A 23,050-nucleotide genomic window follows, 5' to 3' on the forward strand; every position below is an offset into this window, starting at 1 on the left:
AAGCTCAGTATGTGGGCAGCCACTCAGACTGTTCTAATAGACTGCTCCGGGAAACAGCTAAGGACGAAGCCTCTCTCTGCCTCCCCCTCCCCTCCCCTCAGCTTCTTCCAGTCTTCTGGCCTTCTCTCTTCCTTCCTCCTCTTTTCTCCTCTTCCTCTTCCCCCTCCTCATTCTTCCCCCTCTCTCATCTTCTGCTCTCCCCTCTTTCCCTCTCTCCCTCCCTTTTCTGCCTTCATTTCTCCTCTGTTCCTTTCGCCTTCCTCTCCTCATTCTTCTATCTTCTTCTCCTTGTCCTCTTTCCCTCTTCCCTCCTTCCTTTTCCTTCCTCCACCCCTTCCTTCTTCCTTTCTCACCCCCTCTCCTCCCCTCTTCCCTCTCTCCCTCCTCTTCCCCAACCTTCCCCTTGCCACATCCTTCTCCCCCTTCCTACTTCCTCCTCCTTTACTCTCCTCATGACTCCGTCCTCCTCCCCCTACCGGCTCTGATCCATTTGTCCTGAACTCCCCCCCCTCCCCCGTCTCTTCCTACCTGTTCGGGACCCTCTTCCAGCCCAGTGACCTCTGATTCCAGAGAGGAGCACGAGGCGGGGCGAAGGACGCTGGGAGGACTCAGGAGCGTAGGTACTGAGGGCGAGGGGACACGCACTGCTCTGAAGAGGTGCATGGTGGTCCTGCGCTCCGGAGGAGGCACTGCCTTGAGCTGCCACTGCCAGGTCGCCCTTCCCACCACCACCGGCTTGGCTCCCACGAATGACCCGAGGGCACGGCCCTTGCAGTCTCTGCCTTATGCTCTCTGCGGGGATCCAGCGCCCGCTGCGACGATCATGGCGGCCCTCAGGGCGGCAGCCGAGCTGGAGGTGCCCCAGCTGCTCGAGCAGGGAGCTGGTACAGGTAGGGCGTAGGCCAGGGACCTTCTAGGGTCCTGAGGATGTTGCCTAGTTAGCGCCAGGCGCGGTCTGGTCTCCAAGACTCCGCCCATGGGGATGTGAGCCTGCCCAGAATGGAGGCTGGGTCACGGGTCCTTCTGGAAGATGCTCCCTTTCTTACTTTTTCTCTAGGCCTTCTTCCTACTCTTGGTCCTTTCTCCCAGGCTGTCCCTGATCTATCCCCATCCACCAGGGAGGCTGCCTCTTCGTCCTCCCTGCTTGCTGCAGCTCCCAGTGGCCCAGGGTGGCCCTGAACATCTTATCTAGAGTGTGCATCTGGATTACTTGATGACTCTTTAAAGGGCACCTTGTTGGGCTCTGCCTCAAGGTTCTGATTCAAACCTGTGTGTTGGAACCTAGTTATTAATTAGTTTGTCTACCCCCAGGAAGTTGCTGATGCTCAGGTTTGGAGTTCTGCTGTACTAGTTTTTACCTCCCAGTGGTGAGTATTAAAAATCCAGTCTTTTTTTTTTTTATGTTTGTTCATGAGACAGTTCTGCTCTGGCTGGCACTGGCGCTATGCATACTAGGTTGGATGCAGGCATACCATCAGAGGCGGGCTTTTCTTCTGGAGCCTGCATCCTTAAGATAAGAACAAAAATAACCCTCTGAGAGTGGAAGACTAGACACTCCTTATGTGGGAAGAAGGTAGAAGAGGCTGGGAGCGTGACTAGAGGGTGTGCATTTAAGCAGGTCTTAGAAAACTAAGTGTTGGCTTCAGTTAAACTTCACAAGAGCTGGCGACATGAAGGAAGACTGGAGCAGCTATGGACAAGACTGTACGTGACAACCCCCACCCCTCTAAACCTTACCCCATTTTCTTTTCCTGCGTCCTTTAGTTAGCATGTCTACTTGTGCATTTCATTCAAGTTTCAAGAGATCCGGCTCCTGGTCACCTTTGCTAGTTGCTGGCTTTCCAATATCCAGAACTGAGTCTGGCAAATGGGTTCCATGAAAACGAAAATAGGAAAACATAAATCAAAAACTATATAAAGCATCCCCAGAAATGAAGGCAGAAATAGTAAGAAGGAAGAGAAATTCTTGGGAAGAGGCGGTCTGGAGGTAAGATGGTCCTGGTCACTGTCTCCAGCTCTGAAATGTCTAATGAAAACTGTAGCTCTCCACATGGACCTACAGGAGATGGCAACTTGCATGGCCTCCAACGTACACTTGGAGGCAGGCATGACTGAAGCATTGCCTCCTGTTCTGTCTGGCATTTTAGAGCAACCCAATCTTCTCTTATCTGTCTGACTTTTTTAATGCCCTATAGCATACATTTCTTACCAGGGACTCACCATGGACTCTAATGTAGTCAGGAGACTTCAGTAATTTCTGAGTTCATTGCTCTGGCTCTGTCACTTGGAAAGATAGCTAGAGTTCATTGTCAATTTGATAGAATCTAAAATCACCTGGCATATGGACCTGCTAGGGGTTATCCCAATTGCTATGGGAAGGCCCATCTTAATTATGAGAGAAACAATTCCCCCACGCAGGGGATCCTGGACTGTATAAAACAGAGAATACAAGGTACACTTTACTGTCAGATGTGATGTGACCAGCTGCTTCAAGCCCTGGGTGCCTTCACTTCTCACCATGACCGACTGTCCTTGGAACTGTAGCTAACATTACCCTTTGACTTTTAAGTTTCTTTTTGAAGACAGTAGCATCTTTTCAAGTGTGTTGATTGAGCGTGTGGTATACCACTCATAGGTACTGTATAGAATGGTTTTGAAGCATGCTTTTCTCCTAAAGTGCCATGGAACTCTTTCTGTTGCCATTGTCTGTTTACTTTTCATATGATCACACTTAAACTTCGATGCAGAAGAGATTCCAGGGAGTGGGGACAAGCTTGGAACTGTCCTTCTCTATCTTGTCCTCAGGATGTTTCCGAGCCATCCTAGCTCAAATGTGACAGTACCTCCCTCCTGTTGCTTATTATCTACGGCAAATTCTGTTTGTTTTCTTCATAGTGCTTACCTCATCGGGTGCCAGTTTTGACAGCTTATTTCAGTGACCCTTTGTTCCTCATGTTGTGGTGACCGCCAACCATAAAATTATTTTGTTGCTACTTCATAACTGTAATTTTGCTACTGTTATGAGTCATAATGTAAACATCTGTATTTTCTGATGGTCTTAGATGACCTCTGGGAAAGGGTCATTCTCCTCTAAAGGGGTGGTGGCTCATGGGTTGAGAACTGCTACCTTATCTATACTTCATTATTTCCTCTGTAACATAGGAAACTTTTATCTATCTTCCTTCACCACTGTATGTCATCTCTTAGCCTAGCGCCTAGCACAACCAAGACTTAGCTGCTGAATGGATAACCCAATAAATGAGAAGATGGTTAACAGCCATAAGGGATGGAAAGGAGTGGACGCATGTATGAGGTCATACTTGAGATAGGGTCAACAAGAGGATAGGATCCAGAATGGGGCTCTGGGTTTCCGCTTTCAGCAGTTAGATAGGTTGGACATGAGTCTATGGCACGAAATTGGAGACACTGCAATAGGTGACTGTGCTGGGGTGGGGATAGGGTGGGGAGGCAGGTAATGTCCTCTGGAGTCAGATTAGTTCACAGTAGGAGTGACAGATGAATAGAGGTGTGTATGAAGCAGTTAGAAGACTCTGAAGCACAAATGTGAGATTTGCCAGACTACAAAGAAGGCAAGAGGTAGATTCAAACAATGGTACAGAGACAGGAAGAAGAGGTCCTGGTAACTGATCAGACAGGGGGAACAAAGATAGAGGAATGGAAACGACTTTCTAGGCAGCATTATTCATGTAGACACATGTTAATGAAGACACACAGTTAATGAAGACACATATAAAAGGAGAGCAGCTGTCTCAAGCTACATCCCTATGGGATGTTCTTGGTCTTTATTGTAACCATCCTGAGTGTCTTGGTCATCTGGATGTCTTTTTATATGAACATGTATATACATAAATGGGTTCATATTAGGCACAGCTATTTTTGATGTATGCTTTCCTAAACATGCCATGAAACAGCAACCTATGTTATCATTCTAAAGATCCTACAGACTTCTTTTCAAAGAAAGACAAATGTATGGATATTTTCATCCACTTGGTAAGTATTTTATTTTTCAAAAGAGGACTTTTCAGGCTCTGGCAACTCTCTTGTGTAAGTTAAGTTTTTCTGCCTCTGCTAGAAACTGGGCAAGTTCTCTAATATTATTTTCTGCCCTACATTTGTTCTCTTAAGATTTCTTAAATTCTTTGAGTTTCTTCATGTGTATTCAGTCCTTCCATTTAGTTTTATTTCTGTTACTTTATCTTATTTTGTTTGTATCTCTATGTGATTCTTGTCATTATGGGTGCAGAACCTTCTGTCTCAAACAGTATGCCTTTTGCTGTTCACTACACACATGACAAGACTTTGGATGCTCTCTTGCAACAGAGACCTCTGTTGATAGACAGAGATGGTGGCTGACTTGCTAAACATTTTCTCAGGGTGAATAAGAACTGTACACAGCTATAGGTCCTTTCTCTTGGGTTAGATTGTTTCCACAGAATACAATCTTCTCATCTTCTATGTGAAAAGTGTGTCTTGTCACCAATACTGAGTCAAGTAGGCAGGTCTGTGTTCCCAAAACCAAGGCCAAGAACACAACAGAGGCCCACATGCTAAACTCCTAATTATTAGAAATCTACCTACTCACCCCAGATCTGCACAGCCTGCTAGGCTTGGAATCTGGAGGGGTTGTGTTCTTTCTGTTTTGCCAGCCATGCGTGCCCTTGGCTAACTCTAAGCTAAACCTGTGGTTATCAGTCCCAGGTGCACTCCTGCCCCAGAAGTCCTGGAACTCCTCCAGCGGCCCCTTCCCTTGAGGGAGTTCCCTTCCCGTGCTGGCTTCCCTCAGTGTCCTGACTCCATGTTACCTTTCCCAGAATTGATCTGCTTTCAACCCTGTAATTGTTGCTTACATTCCCTTCTCTTCTCCTTTTATTTGGAAACCCTTCCAATGCCACCCCAGCCACGTGTGAAGGAGAGGAGGCAAGTGCATACATTTGACTTCTCATGTTTCACTGGAAGACCTTATTTTTACTTGATTCTCTTTTGTTTTTTAAATCGTGGTTATTATTAGTGAGTTTGGACATCTTTCCACAAATATATTGGACCTTTATATTTCTTTTGTGAATCTCTTACTCACATATTCCATCCTTTGGAGTTTTGTGTCCTTTTAATACATATCTACTACAAAGCTCTTTTTACATTTAGGTTTCTAGCTTTATGCCTCTCAGACTGCTGTTTTTCCAAGTTTGTCTTTCAGTAAAAACAACTGTAATATATCTGATTCTTATGTGCTCAGAAAACCCCAGCTCTTTTGCTTTATTTATCATTGTGGGGCTCCATATCACACTTCTAAATGTCTGATCCACCACACAATGTATAAAATATTTACCCACATTTTCATCTAATGCTTTGAAGAGTTTCATCCTTATATGTAAATACTTGATCCATATATGATTTATTTTGAAATACAGAAACCAAAACCTTTACAGTTGGCACAGAACTATTTATTGAACAATCCCTTCTTTTTCCAAACTGATTCAAAGTGGCTCATTTATCATAGGCAGTTGGGTATACTCCTGGACTGCTCCAGTCCCTCATCTGTCTTCCTGTCCCTCAGCCAGTAGTTTTCAGATGTCCATTGAGGCTGTACCATGGATTTCAGAGTCTGGTGGCCCACCCTCTGTGTTTTGGATTTCAGAGTCTGGTGAGCCAGCATCAGTCTTAATTCTTGGTATGCTCATCCTTCTAGACAAATTCCAGTGTCTAGATAATTTCCAGCCTCTTAGGACCTCGAATAGGCTTACCAAATAGTATCTCAGAAAACAAGGCCTCCAAAGTAGGCACCAACCTGGTGGGGTGGGGGGAAGTTGTACTATTGAGAACTGTAGCAAACAACTTTTCAAAAGTGTCTCTAAGAATATTACTGTTATACCATCACCATTACCTTTTGTTAAGAAATGATAGTTTCAGTATCATATTACCTAAGGGAATCATCACTGGTAGTTAACAGAAACATTTCTGAAATATAATTCTATATCCTCAACTTGCCTAGACTTCAGAAGAACAATCTATCACCCTCCATTTAAAAGTGACAGAGTCCAGTGGGTGGTTGCAGACATTCATGCCCATGGCTCTATTACTAGTAATTGGCAGATAGATTGTTCCCCCCATTGAATACTCAGTTCCCTATTTGAGTTTAATTTTAGCATCAAGCACCATTAACCCAAAAGATCTCTAGCAGCAAAAGGAGGAGAGTCCTTTAGATACTACTTTTGCTGAGCTAATTGGTTTTTGGATTAAGCTCCTTCCCATAAACCTCTCATAGAATATCTCACTGAGGCTCACTCTATTCTAATGAAGTGGACACATGCAATTGTTATATCATTCCATCATCTAGTGTGGAGGAAATGAGACAGACACCAGATTAGTGGTTCATGTGAGATCATTATCCGGAGAACTAGGAACTCGTTGTTTGACAGTAGTCAGTGCTGGATAGACACAGGGCTCTGGGCTCCAAACCCATTCAACCCACTCAATGTTTTCTCCTCCAAAACAGGAACCTGCAGAGGGGGATTTATCAAAGGTACTTTAGTTTCTGTGAGCAGTATTGTTGCTATGAAGAAACACAATGACCAAGGGAGCTTATAAAAGAAAGCATTCAACTGGGGACGTGCTTACAGTTTCAGAGTGTGAGTCCATGGCCATCGTGGCAGGAAGCATGGTGGCGGCAGGCAAACAGGCACAGGAGCAGTAGCTGAGAGCTGCTTGTTGCAGGCAGAGAATGATAGGTGGGGCCTGGTGTGGGCTTTTGAAACACCTACTCCACAAGGTCACAGCTCCTAATGCTTCCCAAATAGTCTGCCAATTGGGAACCAAACATTGTAACATGAGCCCACAGGGGGCATCTTTTATATTTTATGTGCACTGGTGTTTTGCCATGATTGTCCAGTCCCCTGGAATTGGTATCACATAACAGTTATGAGCTGCCATGTGAGTGCTGGGAATTGAATTCAGGTCCTCTGGAAGAGCAGCCAGTGCTCTTAACCGCTGAACCATCTCTCCAGCTCATTCAGGGGTCATTCTTATTCAAGCCACCACACGTAGGCACTGCTATTACTTGAGAGTTTCTACATTACTAGAAGCTGGCACCTGAGCCCTGCTGCTGTGACCTCCATCTAGGTCCCACCCTTGGAAGCCATGAGATAGATGTCAATCAAGCATTGCACCAACCACCTCTTGTCTCCTGACACCATCCAGCAAAATGTTGCATAAACCTATCTAAGAAATGGAACAGAGTCATCTAGCTCTCACTGTCTCCTCTGGGGGAATGGCTGGTGCCTCGCACAGAAGCATACATTCATACAGAGTCCATTTGAGTTGGAAATCCCAGATTGAACCATGTCAGAATTGGCTACACCATTTGAAGAAAATGTAGAGGAAAATGAACATGTGGGTAGTATGGTATAACAAATATTCTAATTACTTCTCTGCCATCTTCAGGAATTTCAGCTTTTAGAACAGTATCTTCTAACACTGTTGGCCTAGAAAGTTGGCTGCTGTAAGGTTGTTTTTCTACTGGTTGCTTTGAAGTTTTTAAGTAACTGGGAGCAGTGTTTGGTGGATCCTGCTCTGGGAACGTCTGTGCTTGCCAGTTCAACTGCAAGGATGTAGACTCTACACAGTAATGCCTCCTTACCTAGAAGGCACCAAGATACTCCAAACAAATCCAACTTCTAGTTAGCTCTGATTCTAAAGCCTTGAACTTGGAGATCCTGTTTACTCACTGGCGACATTCCAGACACCATCAAGCAGATGGGTTTTAGGAGTGCTGGATTTACAAGCCATGTCCCTGAAGCTTAAGGGGCACTGCCTGGAGAGGTCCCTCTCTACAATCTTGATTGATTTGCCAAAACAAAAGGACAGGAATTAGAGACACATCTGGTTTTCTGACCTAGGAAAAGAATCAAATATTTATTAATAGTGACCTGATTGCTGATGTTTTGTTGTGCTCTCCATTTGTTTGTTTTGTTTTCATTCTGTAAGCAAATTATTTTATAATTGCTTTCATCCTAAATGATTGCAGTGCTGGAGATGTTACTGGTTTTGGGCTTTGGTTTTTTTTTTTTTTTCTAGTTTGGATTTCTCATGTAATGTTTTAAACTACATGTTGAGAAAATAAAGAAATTTTAATAAGTGTCCTTTTATGTTTTCCAGCTCTCCAAGCTTTCCACAGATGATGCATGAAAGTAAGTTATTAGTATTTTTATGTATGTTTTTATTAACAATAAGCTTGAGAAATTGGATGAAGTCATGGTTGTATTTGTAGTTGTCCTAACATAGAGTTGGAGTAAGATAGCGTGTGTATGTAGCAAAGATATTTTAGACCCAGAGAGTGTGGATTCTATGTGTCTTCTCCCATGTGACCCATGCAGTACCACCAAGTTAGATTTCTGTGTTCTTAAAAATGTGGCACTATGAAGTTCTCATTTATTTTAGGCAAATGACACATCTGGTTTTCTTTACACGCTGTTTCCTCTGTGTTCTGGGACCTATAGTGGGGCCATTGGGTATTGAGAGTACCACATGAAAGAAATAAAAATAAAAAGCCCCTCCCTTTTTTGCATTATAGTAATCAATTATGAATGTATTCCTATTCAGAATAGGAAATACTTCTAACATGTGTATACTAATGTATGCTCTTCATAGTACTTCTGTATAGGTTTACCCACTTAAGATGCATTTTCATTACATAAATATGGGGGTATGTGGTGGGTATGCATGTAGGTGTACACACACATACACACACACACACACACACACACACACACTAGATTACTAATATATAAGGCAGATTTTATTTTCTAACTATGGAAGCCCCATCTTAGATTGAAGATGAATCTACATGTCCTATGTCCTCCCCTCTTGGCCTATGTGGAAAGGCCGTTCATTTCACAGGATATTTAATGCTCATTTTATATTTAGGTTTGTAAAAGGCCTAAGTTCTTAGACTCTTGTCATTCCTCTTCTTGCTCCCATTTCTTCTGAGGAGCGAATGTATCTCATAAGCTTTTAGAAATCGTTCTTGTCTTCTGTGGTCGGCTTCCATCAGATCTATGTAACCTTGTTCATATTATTTCCCCGATTTGACTCCATCTTCTTCACTTGACAAATGGAAGGTTCTAGTCCATATGTGTCCCTTGCAATACTGATATCCTAAGCCCATCTCCAAGCTCCACTCTATCTCAGAAAGGTCATTTCTATGTCTTCTCCAGCAGGGGGCACCCCTGGGGTTTAGATGGGGCCCTTTTCTGAAGTGCTGGATACGTCCAGGTTCTGTTGAAATGCTGGAAAAGGAGAGACCCCAAATGGTTGGCAGACCCAACAAGAACCTTTCACAGGTTACAGGATTCTGAATGCACTGCTAGCCAACTGCACATGGTAATCAGCCAGAGCAGAAAGGTACCCTGACTGAGCATGTCCCACTGTCATTGACATTGTGCTATCCTGTATTTACATTTTCCTCTTGTCTGATTGATTTGACTTTAGGTCTGACTGACACTCGTCCGTCCGTCTGTCTGCCTGTCTGCCTGCCTGCTTGCCCCTCCCCTTTCTTCCCCTCCTCCTACCTCCCTCTCCACTCCCTGACTCTATGTCTCACCCAACACCACATTGTCTCTCTGTCTGTCCCTCGCCCCTTTGGACCAGTGGTTCCCATCCCAGTCTTGACCACCCTTAAAATCACGTTAAAAAAAATCATGTGGAAACTTTTTAAAATTACTGATACTTTGAACATTATGCAGTCTATGCATGTATGTAAAGATCACAACATACCCCATTAAAATACAGTTAGTTTTATATAACCATTAAAAAGAAACTTATGCTGATTACATTTTTAAAAGATAAATTTCTATCCTGGAAATCTACATTACTTTGCTAGGGCTACCATAAAGATGAGAGGATTTAAGCAACAAACACTGATTTCCTGGTATTTCTAAAGGCTAAAGGGCCAAGATCAAAGTGTTGTTAAGGCTGGGCTGACAAGTGGAGGTGGCATGGGTTGTATCTCTAATGCTTGAATTCTAGCAGGCTGAAGAACTAGGGATTGGGCTTTCTATGTGTGATTCAGCTCTCAATGCCCCTTATTTGTCACTTAAGCCATCTGGGATGCAGCTTGGGCACCAGAACTTTCCATAGCTCTCTAATAATCCAACTTCCAGTCAAGGTTAAGAACACTTGCTCTAGAATCTCTTCAAGGTCACACATCAGATGGCATGCTAGTTTAGTGATGTCATTTATCATGGTGCAAACAGAGTGTCCAGCTAAAACTGAAACCCATTTATCATCTGACTGTGCCTGTCCAAGAAAATACTTAAACCTGTTTTTCTCCCTATAATGTTTGTATTAATATAATAGTTTATGCAATCAGTCTCTCAGTTGCGGGTCACATTACTGCCAGTGGCACAGGCACCATCTATGTGCTGGGCAACTTTTTTGCTTAAAAACAGTAGAAACTAAAGTCAACTTACGAGTCTTTTTGTAGCCTTATGTCTGATGACAGATGATCTTCTCAGTGTTATGAGACAATGAAGTGGTTGATCTGGAACCAACTGGAGCCAAAGTCTTCTCTGCCTACTTGGTCAAAGTCACACATGAAAGCAAAGGACTGGGGTGGGGGTTGGTTTTGTTGCTCCTTCCCCCAATCCCAAAGGAAAGGAAGAAGCCAAGAAAAACTCTCATCGAAGCTTACCACCACCTACATTTGAAATCCTCATTCTCTTATGGGCCAGGGTAGTGTTGATGTTTTGCCAGACACAAAGGCTAGTTAGGGCCTTTTCCGTGGCCTGTGTGTCAGATGCAGCCTGAAGTAGGAGAAGATGCTTCAGATGCACCAGGACCACGGGGCCTCCAGAGTGGAGACGATCTTGATCTTCTCTGCCCTGATCACCGTGCAGGCGATGCTGGTGCAGGGGAGACAGAGGCACAGCCGCTCATACAGCGTGAGTCCCCCCCCCCCCCAGGCTGCCAGCTCCACTGTCCTCTGGCTGCCACGTTCCTCCTATGTGGACTAGAACTGCAATGGCTTCGGTCAGTGTCTCCCAGCCAAGTACACTTTTGCTCTGCAGAGGCCCCTGGCAGTGTCTAGAAAGGCTTCTGTTTGTCCAGACCTGACTAGGGGGACGGTGTGGAAAGAGAGGGAGTGCTCCCTGTGTCCAGTGGGAAGAAGCAGGGGATGCTGGTAAACTTCCACCACGCGGGCCAACTCCTACAACAAAAATTACCAAATTAAATGTCTCTAAGGCCAAGGTGAGAATCCCTAACTTAACCACCATTTTTCCCTTCATGCATGAACAACATCTGCCAAAAGCTTAGAAAATGAGGCTTAGGAGAGCAGAAATCAATAGTTGAAGCTGCTTCGTGTTATTTTGCCAAAGGTAAGTAATAGCAACAGACATTGCTGGCAGTCATCTTGCCACAAATGGTTTGCATTTCCATGGATGTGTGTAACCCAGACCAGGATATCCTTCCTGCAGCCCAGTCCCACTGGAGCATGCCCACCGAACCTCAACATCCCTGTGGCCTAAGGTACGTCAGAATTCTCTGGATGGCTTTGTTGGTCAGTTCCCGAGGCCCCACTGTCAGTCTCTGATTCAACTGGAACCAAGTTCACAGGTATTTCTGGTGCTGGTTTTCCTGAGACCACACTTAGAAAACCCCTGGTTTACATTCAGATGTGTCCTGAATGCAGAATCAGGGTGAGGGGGCAGATCCTCTGTGGATGCTTTCTATGGGAATGAGCCTTGCACTGCCTTTTATAAAAGACTTGCCTGTGAAAGATACAGGGCTGTCTTAGACCAGTGTTTTATTTATTTTCCCACCATAAACATTACTTCCTGTGAAGTCAGGGTCTAGAGGAATTTTCAGTATGATATACTATTTAAATTTCAGCAATTTTAATATGTTGATAAGAGAAGAAATTCTTGCTTTATTTTGTTATGTAAACAAACCCATCAGAATAGTTTGGCATCATTACCTTGTTAATTTAAAAAAGCTCACCTCCTTGGCCTCTGGTAGATTAGCCATGTTCCTGTGACCTGCTTTCCATGGTGAGGATATGGGCAGTTATAAATGGACCCAGTTGGTTTGGGTTTTTGTCTTTTCTGTCTAATAAAGGACATGAAATAGGGGTATGGGAGGAGATTCAGAGGAGTTAGAGGGAAGTGGAGATAGCATTGTACACCTCTGTGAACTTCTCAAGAGTAAATGAAAACATAATAACAAAAACCACCCCTTGAACTGCACTTGAATAAGTTTTAAATAGATGAAACTACAATCAAATATCACTAGTTATCCACGGTCTGCATCACAAAGAACTCTATCTTGCCTCTCACCCCAGGTAAAATGGAAAAACCTAAGATGGCACTTCTGAATTCTCATGCAAAAAGGAGCCTGAAGACCTAAAAAAAAAAAAATCACTCAGTGCTCCATTCCATCTTTGTTTTGTTAATTTTTTTTTTTACTTATTTTATGTGTCCTGCGTGTTTTCCTGCACATCACATGAGTGCAGTGCCAGAATAAGCCAGAAGAGGGCATCATATTCTCTGGTACTGGAGTTATCGATGATTGTGAGATGCCTTGTGAATGCTGGAAATCAAACCTGGGTCCTCTGCAAAATCAAGTGCTCCAAACCACTGAGCCCTCTCTCTGTCCTTTCTCTATACTTGACAACTATCTCTGAAATTAGCTACACAGAGTAATTTTGTTTCTGCACCAGTGGGGTGTTAGTTCCCTGCCCTTGAGAGGAAACAGGTCATATGAGCCAATTGTCTGTTACCCTGTTTCCTTTGATGGTTTTATCCATTGAGTTTTGTGGTGGCAAATGCCCAGGACTCTGCCATCTCTGAGGATGTATGTCAGTACAGCAGCAAGTATGAAGCTCTTACTGATGTCATGACCCAAGTATGGCTACCTAACAGTCAGCATCTCTTGGGGGACTTGTGTCTACTGGCATTTCTGGTCTTCTCTGGGTCGAGGTGGGCTCTCTGAACTATCTTCTCTCATTCATGTTGCTGATTTGGACACTTGAGATGCCTGTGCTCTGGGATGAACTTAGAACCCCTCAGACACCCCACTTTTGCTCCCTAAGGTTGAGGATTTCTGATTTCTTTCACACAGCTCTCTTACTTTATGTCAACCCGAAGGGGCTCTGAAGTTCTAAGGCTCACCATGGAGATGACCAAGTGGCTGAGACCATGTCCTCTCTTGGGGCAGTCCTGTCTTACTCTTCACAGAGCTGGGGGCCTTGATTGAAGGGGCCCTGACTGTTATCATGTGCAGAGCCAGGTCTCTTTATGGCCATGCTCTGTTGGGTTAGCTTAGAAGCTAAGTAGGCCATTGGTCCCTTAATGGCATTGTCCCAAAGGAGCAAATCAAGTGGCTGTTTCCCCTGCATGTCTCCAATGATGCTGTCACTCATGGGAACATTGAGTGGTGAGGCCTGGCTTTTCCACATGTAGCCCTGATTGCTCTGTGCTTTAAGTCTCATCTTGGAAATTCATTTCCAGAGCATAAGGCAGCATGACTCTGGTGGCATGTGTCACCACCAGAACTGGAAGTACTTCATGAAGCACCCATATCTTGTTGAGACTCTGCTTTTTAAATTATGCATTAAATGAACTATATTGGGGAAACCAGGACTGAATATATTATTTGAGTTAATATCTTAAGCCTACAGTTTGGTATCCTAAATAGCTACCCAGAGAGAGCCTAGTTTCTGCGTATTTTCTATGGACACCTGAGATCATGTGGTATCTGCCAGGGCTACTTGTTACAAAATTTCCCACCAGCCTGGTCCCACAGAAGCATCAACCCCAAATGAACACACAGACACTATATTAATTATGAAACTGTTAGCTGGTGGCTTGGGCTTCTTATTGGCTATCTCTATCTTAATTATTAACCCATTTCTGTTAATCTAAGTATTTCCACGTGGTCTTATCTTATCAGAGAAAGACCGGACCTCTTAATCCTTTACGGTCTCACATGGAGTCTGACTCTGACTATGTTTCTCAGAATTCTCCTCATCTCTTAGACCCGCCTATTTTGGCCAACAGTGTTTTATGCATCAACCAATAAGAAAAACATATACAGAATAACATCTCCCATCAGCTACTGAGAGCCTTGAACTCATTTATAAGATTTGTGAGGTTTCTAGCTCTTCCACAACATTGCAAGGGTCACATCACCTACAGTATAATATAACAAAAGGCCATATACTCTACAATGTAATATAATAAAGGGCCATATTGTAAAGTCTATTGCCATAATTTGCTGCTTAACCGCCACCAATATGTTAGTAGTACATCAATATACAGCATATATGATTATAATTGCTATATCACACTATAATAATTATTATAATCACTTTAATAATGATATAAACTTCCTGAATTACTATTATAGCTATGATATGAGCCTTTTGAACATTAGTCCAGTTATATGTGGGTGGTACTTAATCTTTAATTCCACTTTGTACAATGTAGTTCATAGAATTTAAACATATTGGCCAAAGCAGTATAATTAATTCATTATAAATAATTGGAAAGAAAACTAGGATCCAGCGTCCCTCACTAGTCATTTATTCCCACATCAAGAGCAAGCTCCTTAAATATCCCTAAGTCATGGTTCTCTTCTCTATACAACAGACACACTAAGGACCCGCCTCACAGTGGTATGGCTTAGAAACATTTCTACCAGAATTTCTAGCATGGGGACTAAATGGTTCAGAGCCATTAGTTGACTTTGAACATGCACAACAGATAATTTGTCTAACATTTATATACATACATAAACATGTACTACTAAAGCAGTCTGCTAATGGAAGAATTCTCTAGATGTTTTTGTAAAGCTAAAGTGACTCATTGGTCATTGATCTGCAGTTTACATTAGAGCATTTTGATGTGTTTTTTTTAATAAATACATGTGTACATGTGCCCCCCCCTTGCCACACCCTTCTACTCCAGCATGCTTGTTTACATAACATTTTCCTGGGCTAATTTTATGAGATGTACTCATTGGAACTGGAGGGAGGGTGATGAAGAGGAACACCGCTGGCTTGCTAAGGAGCTGAAAGGTTCTAGCCACTCATGGAATCACAGTGAACCTCATTTTCCTGATATTTAAGATAACAGACTGTAGAGAAATAAGAAAGGGAGCCAGTTTCTACTCCAGCACATAAAAACTGTAGAAGTCATTGCTCCCAATCTTATAACAACAGGAAAAAAAAAAAAAAAAGCCAAAAACCACTTGAGCAAACAGCATCAAAAGCTACTGAACCTGTCAGAGAATTGGAGACACAGGAACCCACCACCTTAAAATCACAGAGGTAGGTGAATAGGGATAATCCCAGGTGAGATCTACCATCAGCAGAAAAACTTGAGCATATACCTAAGAAAACATGTGCAGGGACAATCCATCCGTAACCCGCAAGAAAAAAGAAGCAGCATGTCTAGTCATGCCACAAAGAAGACAGACTTAGTCTAGAGTGACAGTTGTCAGACCAGTAGTTTCCTGAGGCCAGGAATGAGAATAGATGGTCTGGATCTGGAAGTCTCTTGAGGTGAAATGTTTTGATGTTTATAGTGGTAGCTAATGCATTAATGGATATAGCCATTCATCAGTCCACTAAGGTGAGTATAGTTACCCATAATACTTCAACCTTAAGTGTTAATAAAGTGGCTGCTTGAAAACACAAACAAATAATAAAAGTTATTAGTTTTACTTTAAAAAAAGAAAAGAAAATATGCAGGATCTCAATGCAGACAACAGAAAAGCTCTAAAAATAAGAAGAAAGATACCTCACGCTCATATTACATATTGTTAAGATGCTAATTGTTTCCATTTTGACCTATAGGATCAATAAAAAACAAATCAAAATTCCAGTGAGCTGTTTTGTGTATTGTACAAAAATGATTCCAGTTAATATAAAAAGGCCAAAGAACCAGAATAGCAAGTCCAACAGTGAAGGAGAATGAGGTGAAAGGATTGGTACCATCCAACTTCAAGACTTGCTAACCAGCTTCAGTCATCAACAGTGTGATGTTAGAAAAGGGAATAAACACACAATTACTGGCCAGAATGGACGGTCCCCAGCACAACCACACAAGTATAGGCATCCCAATGAGAGGCAGACAATTCAAAGGAGAAGGTCTAGACTTCCAATGCAAGTGATGGATCCCTTCAACTTTCATATGCAAAACAAAAGTTAATCTGGGTGTAAAACCTATAATCTCCACACAAAAAGTCAACATACTTTAGACTTAAATAATAAAATACAAGACTTTTATAAGATAACATAGAAAAAAATATTTCAGCACACTTGGGTTTGGTGGCAAATTGTTAGGCCTGATGCCAAAAAGTCTGACCCATGAGTGAAAATATCAGTGCATTTTAATTTACGGAGATTAAGAACTATCCTGTCAAAGGTACTATAAAGAAAATGAAAAACCAAATAACAAACAGGCCTCAGACTGAGAGAAAATATTTACAGTAGTGCATACTTGGAAATGAACATGAATCCAAAATATACTTAAAATCCAACTATAAAAAGTAACTAATTTTGGGCTAGAGAGGTGGCTCAGCAGGTAAGAACATTTATTGCTCCTACAGAGGACCTAAATCTGATTCCTACTACCCAAGTCAGGTGATTCATGATGGCCTGCAACTCCAAGTTCATGGAATCTGGCGCCCTCTTCTGACCTCTCTGGGCTCCTGCAAGCACATCATGCACATAAACTCATGCAGGCCCATATGCACTGGTGCACACAATTTTTAAAATTTTTTTGAAAAGCAACTAATTTAAAAAGTAACAAGATATCTGAAAGGACACCCAATCAGATGTGAAGATGGCAAGAGAGCAGATGCAAAGACACTCGTCATCCTCATTGTCACATGTCATAGGGAACTGCAAATTGTCCGGTAATAAAATATAAGTGCAGGCTGTTTAAAAGGCTGAAGTACAAGAAACTGGCAGTGTTAAATGCAGCTGAGAAGGCCGAAGGAGCAGGAGCTCTCATTGCTAAGAAGGCAAAATTTGAAAGCCATGTTTGGAGCTATTTGGTAGTCTCCCACAAAGGCTGGTCATGGTTTGTCATATGATCGATGATCATTCTACTAGGTATTTACTTAGTTGAGTTTTAAAGTTGAGGGGGAAAGAGAGAGAGGTGGGAGGAGAGAGAGAGAGAGAGAGGAGGGGGAGAGGGAGAGGGGGTAAGAGAGAGATCATACATACATACATGCATGCATGGTTAGATACATGGATAGATATCAGCTTTATTCATAATCATTCCAACTGGAAGCAACCCAGGTGCTCTTTAACCTCTGAATAAATTATCTAACTTATATATCCCTGCAATGATTTACTATTCAACAAAATGGGAGTGTCCAAGCCATAGAAAGACATGGAGAACCCCTGGTGAAGGCTGCATGTTGTATGGTTCTAATTATATGGAATATGCAGAAACATGAACCTATTCAGTAAAACACTGAGTGGTCGCCAGTACTTCAGAGAGAAGAGGAGAAATAAACAGATGGAATGAGTTGGGTTTTTTTTTTCTTTTTAAGATCAGTAAAATTTATCTGTTATACTGTATTCATGAATACAAAACACTCATTTGTCAAATTCCATAAAACTGGATGGTGCAGAAAGTGAACCTTACAAGATAGAAATTTTTCAAGGTCAAATAAGATTGGGGATCCCGAGAAAAATGCAGCCTAACGAAAGGATCTGAGTAAATTGCAGATGTGGGAAACAACACTGAAGGAGGTTGGTAGAAAAGTGTACTTGCAAGTCATGTCAGGAATTAGTGGAGTCTGAAGATGAGGGCACTGGAGACTGCAAGTGAACTCAGCACTCTAACTTCCCATATGGGTAGTGATTAGCAGTCTGTGCTGTACTGTAGGAGTGTGCAGTTAGGGAAACAGGTTTCTAGTGGGAGCTGGGTTTCTTGAGGCTTATATCAAGCTTACAGATACTATGTGAGAGAAAGAAATGGCTGGGGAAATAACTGAAGTACAAGCTAATGTAGGTGAATGACTTCATATGCAGAAGAGACTACTCTTTATATGTGCTGTTTATACTCTGGTAGTATCATTATTTTCACAATTCTTTTCTTCAAGCATAACTCAGGGTATGTACTTAAGTGGACAGAGAATTCACAAATCTCAGAACACTTTCTGAGCCAGGTGTAATGATTCATGCCTTTAATCCCAATACTGCAGAACTAGAGGCCAAAAGTCTAGGAGTTCAAGGTCAGAGTCTGCTATATAGCAAGTCTGAGACTATATCCTGAGCTGCCCTGCCTTACACACATCTCTCTCTCTCTCTCTCTCTCTCTCTGTGTGTGTTCACCTCTCTCTCCCCCTGTCTCTCACACATACACAGAAAGAGAGAGTTATGAAATTGTCATTTAATTTGTCCAAACAGATTATGCTCTGTGGTTTATAGAATTCAGATCAAGTTATTATAAATATGGAAGGCAAAGAAAACGATCTGCTTGTCAAATAGGATCTAAAAATATAATTAATGGACCTATGTGGTATCAGAAGTGGAGATGGGTGGGAATCTCCTGCTTTGCTTGCCATACTACCATATGTAGAGGGTTCTATCCCCATTTACAGCATGGCATAGACGGACCATTTGAAAGTTGGAATTTTCTTTCCAGTCCATCTTTTTTTCTCAAGGTAATAATCTTGATATAGATTAGACATTGGCAGAACTTCAAGGTTAAATCACTTCCAAGTGCTCTTAACAGCTCTTAATTAAAACATAAAACATTTCAGTGCTATTATCACTACCTGTTTTAATGTGAAGCTATTTTCATATGTTCATAAAATAGGGAGATGTCTCCCCTGAAAAAGAATCCTTCAATAACTCCACAAATGAATAGGCCTGAAAACTACCTATACAGAATTCAGGGTTCAGAGACACTATTAACTTACCTTAATACAAAGGTAACTAATTCACGGCAGACCAATTTTGTTCTATTTCAATCAAACTTTCTGCCTAGCGACAAGCATGAAGCACTAGAAATGATTATCGTGCTAATAATGCATGTGTTTGCTCAAATCTTTTGAAAATGAAACAAGATGCAAACACAGACATGGTTATGTGGGTACCATCTCAGGATCTCCTTCAAGAGTTAAATGGCAAAATCAACTACCTGGATTGACTGGGAAACAGAACTGTGGGCAGCTGCCATTCTCAGGGCCATCATATGCCAGGGTTCCACACACTCTTCTTGCTTAGATTTATGTCCACACTTTCTGTAAGTGCCTCGGTACTGACAGCATCAGTGTTTCCTGCAGCCATTCATTTCCATAACGTTTCTCTCCTTTCATCTGCATATCCTCCTGCCTTGCATCTATGCTGCCCGCACATACAAATAGCTGTAACTAGATGGAGACTTGCAATGCGAGGAAAACAAGCATCACACAACTCCTTTCCTTTAATACTCTTGGCCCATTCATCATTTTGTCCAGTTAGACAAATGAAATACAAATTTGATTTGATTTAATCTGTGATTCTTTTGCCATCCGTTTATGTGCATGACAACAACAAAGAAAGAAAGAAAAAAAAAGACATGGTACCTTTGGGCAACATCTGATTGGTCAGGAAATCCCTCATGCTGTGATGTGTGTGGGTGGGGAGAGCACGGTGATGCGATCCAGATGCTGGAGCCAGGAATGCAGATGTGCACTCTCCTGACACGCCCAGATGGTGACCCCTCTGGCATTGTTAATACATCCCACATGCCAGGGTTCCTTCTTTGCATGTGCATGCCTTGATCTCACTTAGTGCATGTGTTTATTTATGAGACACAGCATTCCAACATTTCATATGTGGCAGTAACTATTAAAAATGAAGAGTTTTAACTGCTCTGGAAACTGATAAAGAATCTTTCAAATTGCTATGGAATATGATCCTCATTTTGAAACACCTCCTCATACAATTATCCAATTCATAATGTGAGTTTTTGCCTTCCTCTTGAGAAGATACGGTGCTGGGTGTAAAACACCTCTATTTTCGTACTTGCACATTATGATGACACCTTTGCTCTGTTTTCATTTCTTATCTCTGAAGCCTCTTCTTAAGAATTGTGTCCGTACGTGGAATGTTGATGTTTGTTGCTGATTAAATCCAGGCATTAAGGAAACAGAAAATTGGGGTCTTCTGGAAGTGGTTCCTTATTTTTTTTTTAATTCATTTTTATGACTTTTAACTATGTGTAATGGAAGAGGGTATGTGCATGTGAGTACATGAGTCCATAGGACCCACTTAACAACCTCACAGAGGAGCCAGGTTAGGTGCCCAGTGCTCACATGGTGACTCACGACCATCGGTAACTCCAGTCTGGGAGAGCTAATGCCTACTTCTGACCTCCGAGGCATCTACATGGTGTATAAACATGTATACAGGCAAAATACTCATGCGGGTAAATTAATAAATGTTTAAATTTTTTAAATGAACAGACTCAGGTTTTTATTTTATGGATTTTGTTTTTATAGGACAAATGTAAAAGTCAAATATGTTCTCAGAAGAATGAAAAATATTTTGAAAAGAACAGATGATAAGATTTTGAATAATATTGATCTCCTTTAATATCAGAAGTAATAAACCTTAAAAGCCAGAAAACATGTAATTCATGATACATAAAAAATGACCAAAAATATAGATGAATTTTTCTAGAAGCTGATCATTTTTTATTGTTAATGTCAGAATTCTACTCACCAAAGGTGAGTGCTAATATCTGTCTATGTTGAATCTTGATTATCTAGCAAGTGATCTCAGGCCCATATGAAAACAGTTCTATTTCCTAAAGTAAGGTTTGTTTCCTCCTCCTCCACACACATACACACACATATGCACACTCACACACACTCCTACATATGCACACATACACATATGCACATACATGCACGCGCGCACACACACACGCACGCACGCACACACACACGTGCACACACACACGATGACCATACCCACAAATAAAGTAGAAAGTGCAGTTATCTGACTAATTGGGCAAGAATAAAGGATAATTTCTCTTTCCTGAAGTATTCTCTGAGAATCATAGATAGCCGAATATTTTCACAAAACTCTCCAGACATTTTTTGTCCTCTAGGCACTTTTTACCCCTAGTGCATATGAAGGAATACATCCTTAGCATTTTCTGAAAAGTGATTTGGAGCAATTCTGTTTCTGAAACTAGAGTGGAGGGGGCGAGGGGAGGAGACTCAAAAGCCAGAGAGATTCCTCATCATTTGCTTTTTCTCTCACATCTTTGATGTCTTGTCCTGCCCTTTTTTTTTTTTTTTTTTTTTTTTTTCTTTTTTGTTTATCAACCTCAGACCATCGCGATGAGATCTTATTTAAAGGAGCCACAGATGCAGACAGTCATTTTCCACCAGGTCTTCTTTTGTTCTCGGGATAATATATATGTAATGTATTCTACTAGCCTTCCCACCTAGCTAGAAGTGTAATGAACAGGCTGAGGGGTCTTCACTGTTAAGTCAGGGTCCAGAACCAGAATCTTCAACAGGGATTTACAAGGCAATCCAAAAATGTAGTTGTTCCCACTTGGAGATGAAACCTCATTGGCCATCCTTTGTAACAATCTGAGCAGCTAAGAGGTGCTAATGAGGTAAATGCAAAAGACCGAAGAACTTACTTTTTCCAAGTCTGCCTTTTATAAGAGAAGTGGTTAGCTGACGGGGTTGCTCTGAAAGTACAGCTGTTGCTAAAAATAACCCTAGCAACCAGAGACCTACAACCAGTCAATGTAATCTGTCTTGTTCTCTGTCATGTAGGGTTGGGTCCAGCCAGATTAAATTTACCCTCTAGAGGCCACTTGGACTCTGGTCAGTGGTACAGACACAGAGGACTATAAATGAGTGAGGTCCATACGTTATACTTTCTGGAAAGGGCACCAGTAGCTGAAGAGAGAGAAGAAAAACGAGAGAACCTATAGAGGTGAGAGCTGGGCTGCAAAAGCGCAAGGGCTCCAGGCAGAAGTCACGGAAGCTGCTCTGAGTCACTGACCACAGCTCCTTTCTTTGACAGCACTATGCCCTTTCCCCTGGACACATTCTGCTAACAGTATTCCCCGGGCTCCATGGAACAGTGTGGTTTCCAGAGTGCCTTCTTCTCCAGGTTGTGTTGGAACTCTATGTCACCCTGCAGGACAGAGAGGCTACATAGACATCACTAGTCCCAGTTTTACAACTATGTTGATGCTTGCCTAATGTCTGAAGTAGTCAGGCGAAAGGAAGCACAAGGCATGGGTATTCTGCAGCATTCTCTCGTGGACCCATCTCAAAAGTTCCAATTCTCCATGACTTGTCTGTAGAATTAACTCACAGCTGATAGGTGAGCCAGTGTTACTAAATAGACATGACCACAAGGGTGTTTTCAACTAGAAAGAATCCGGATCATTTCACGATGAATGGAAGTCCCAGGGCTGAGGCCTCGTTCAGCGATAGTCAGCATCACACAGCAAACCGAGGTGCCATTTGGAGTTCCTGTCATTGAAGAAGACTTTCTGTACGTTTCTCTAATAGCTGCTGACCTTGCTGCAGAGGTGAGTTGTCTCTTTGTATGTCACATGAAGCTCTGCTGGTGGCGGTTTCTGTCTATATGGACAATATTCTACATTGCTTCTAGCTACAGGCTCTTCAGAGCTACAAGTAAACCACTCTCAGGGCAAGCACCTCCGGGTGCATTCTAATCTCTTCCTTCAGGGTCCCTCTTAATTCATTTTTAATTTGGGTTGGAGTTTTTATTTGGTTGCTCTTGGCTTTTGTTTGTTGTTCCTGTATTCTTCTGAGACAAGAATTCACACTATATGCTAGATACATGCCTAGAACTCACAATCTTTCTGCCTTAGCCTCTCCCAACGCTGGAATTAATATTTTATCTTTCCTAGTATTTTTTAGGTGATAAAACTAAATGTTTAAGTGGGGAAATGATCTTGAGAATATTTCATAGACTTACACAACCATGCCTGGCTTCATCTCTTTCTTGTAAACATTAAAAAGTATA

General features: G+C 42.1%; 1 protein-coding gene across 1 annotated transcript in view; it reads left to right on the forward strand.

The window, feature by feature from the left end:
- The first annotated feature begins 661 nt into the window (after positions 1 to 661).
- Rnf175 (ring finger protein 175) overlaps positions 662 to 23,050 on the forward strand; it is a 39,090-nt gene continuing 16,701 nt past the window's right edge. Inside the window, 4 exon segments of the mRNA XM_051199239.1 lie at positions 662 to 897; positions 10,811 to 10,955; positions 22,570 to 22,612; positions 22,615 to 22,720. Of these exon segments, the coding sequence (XP_051055196.1) occupies positions 662 to 897; positions 10,811 to 10,955; positions 22,570 to 22,612; positions 22,615 to 22,720 (530 nt within the window).

Source organism: Phodopus roborovskii, unplaced genomic scaffold (genome assembly GCF_943737965.1).
Source record: "Phodopus roborovskii unplaced genomic scaffold, PHOROB, whole genome shotgun sequence".
Classification (NCBI taxonomy): Eukaryota; Metazoa; Chordata; class Mammalia; order Rodentia; family Cricetidae; genus Phodopus; species Phodopus roborovskii.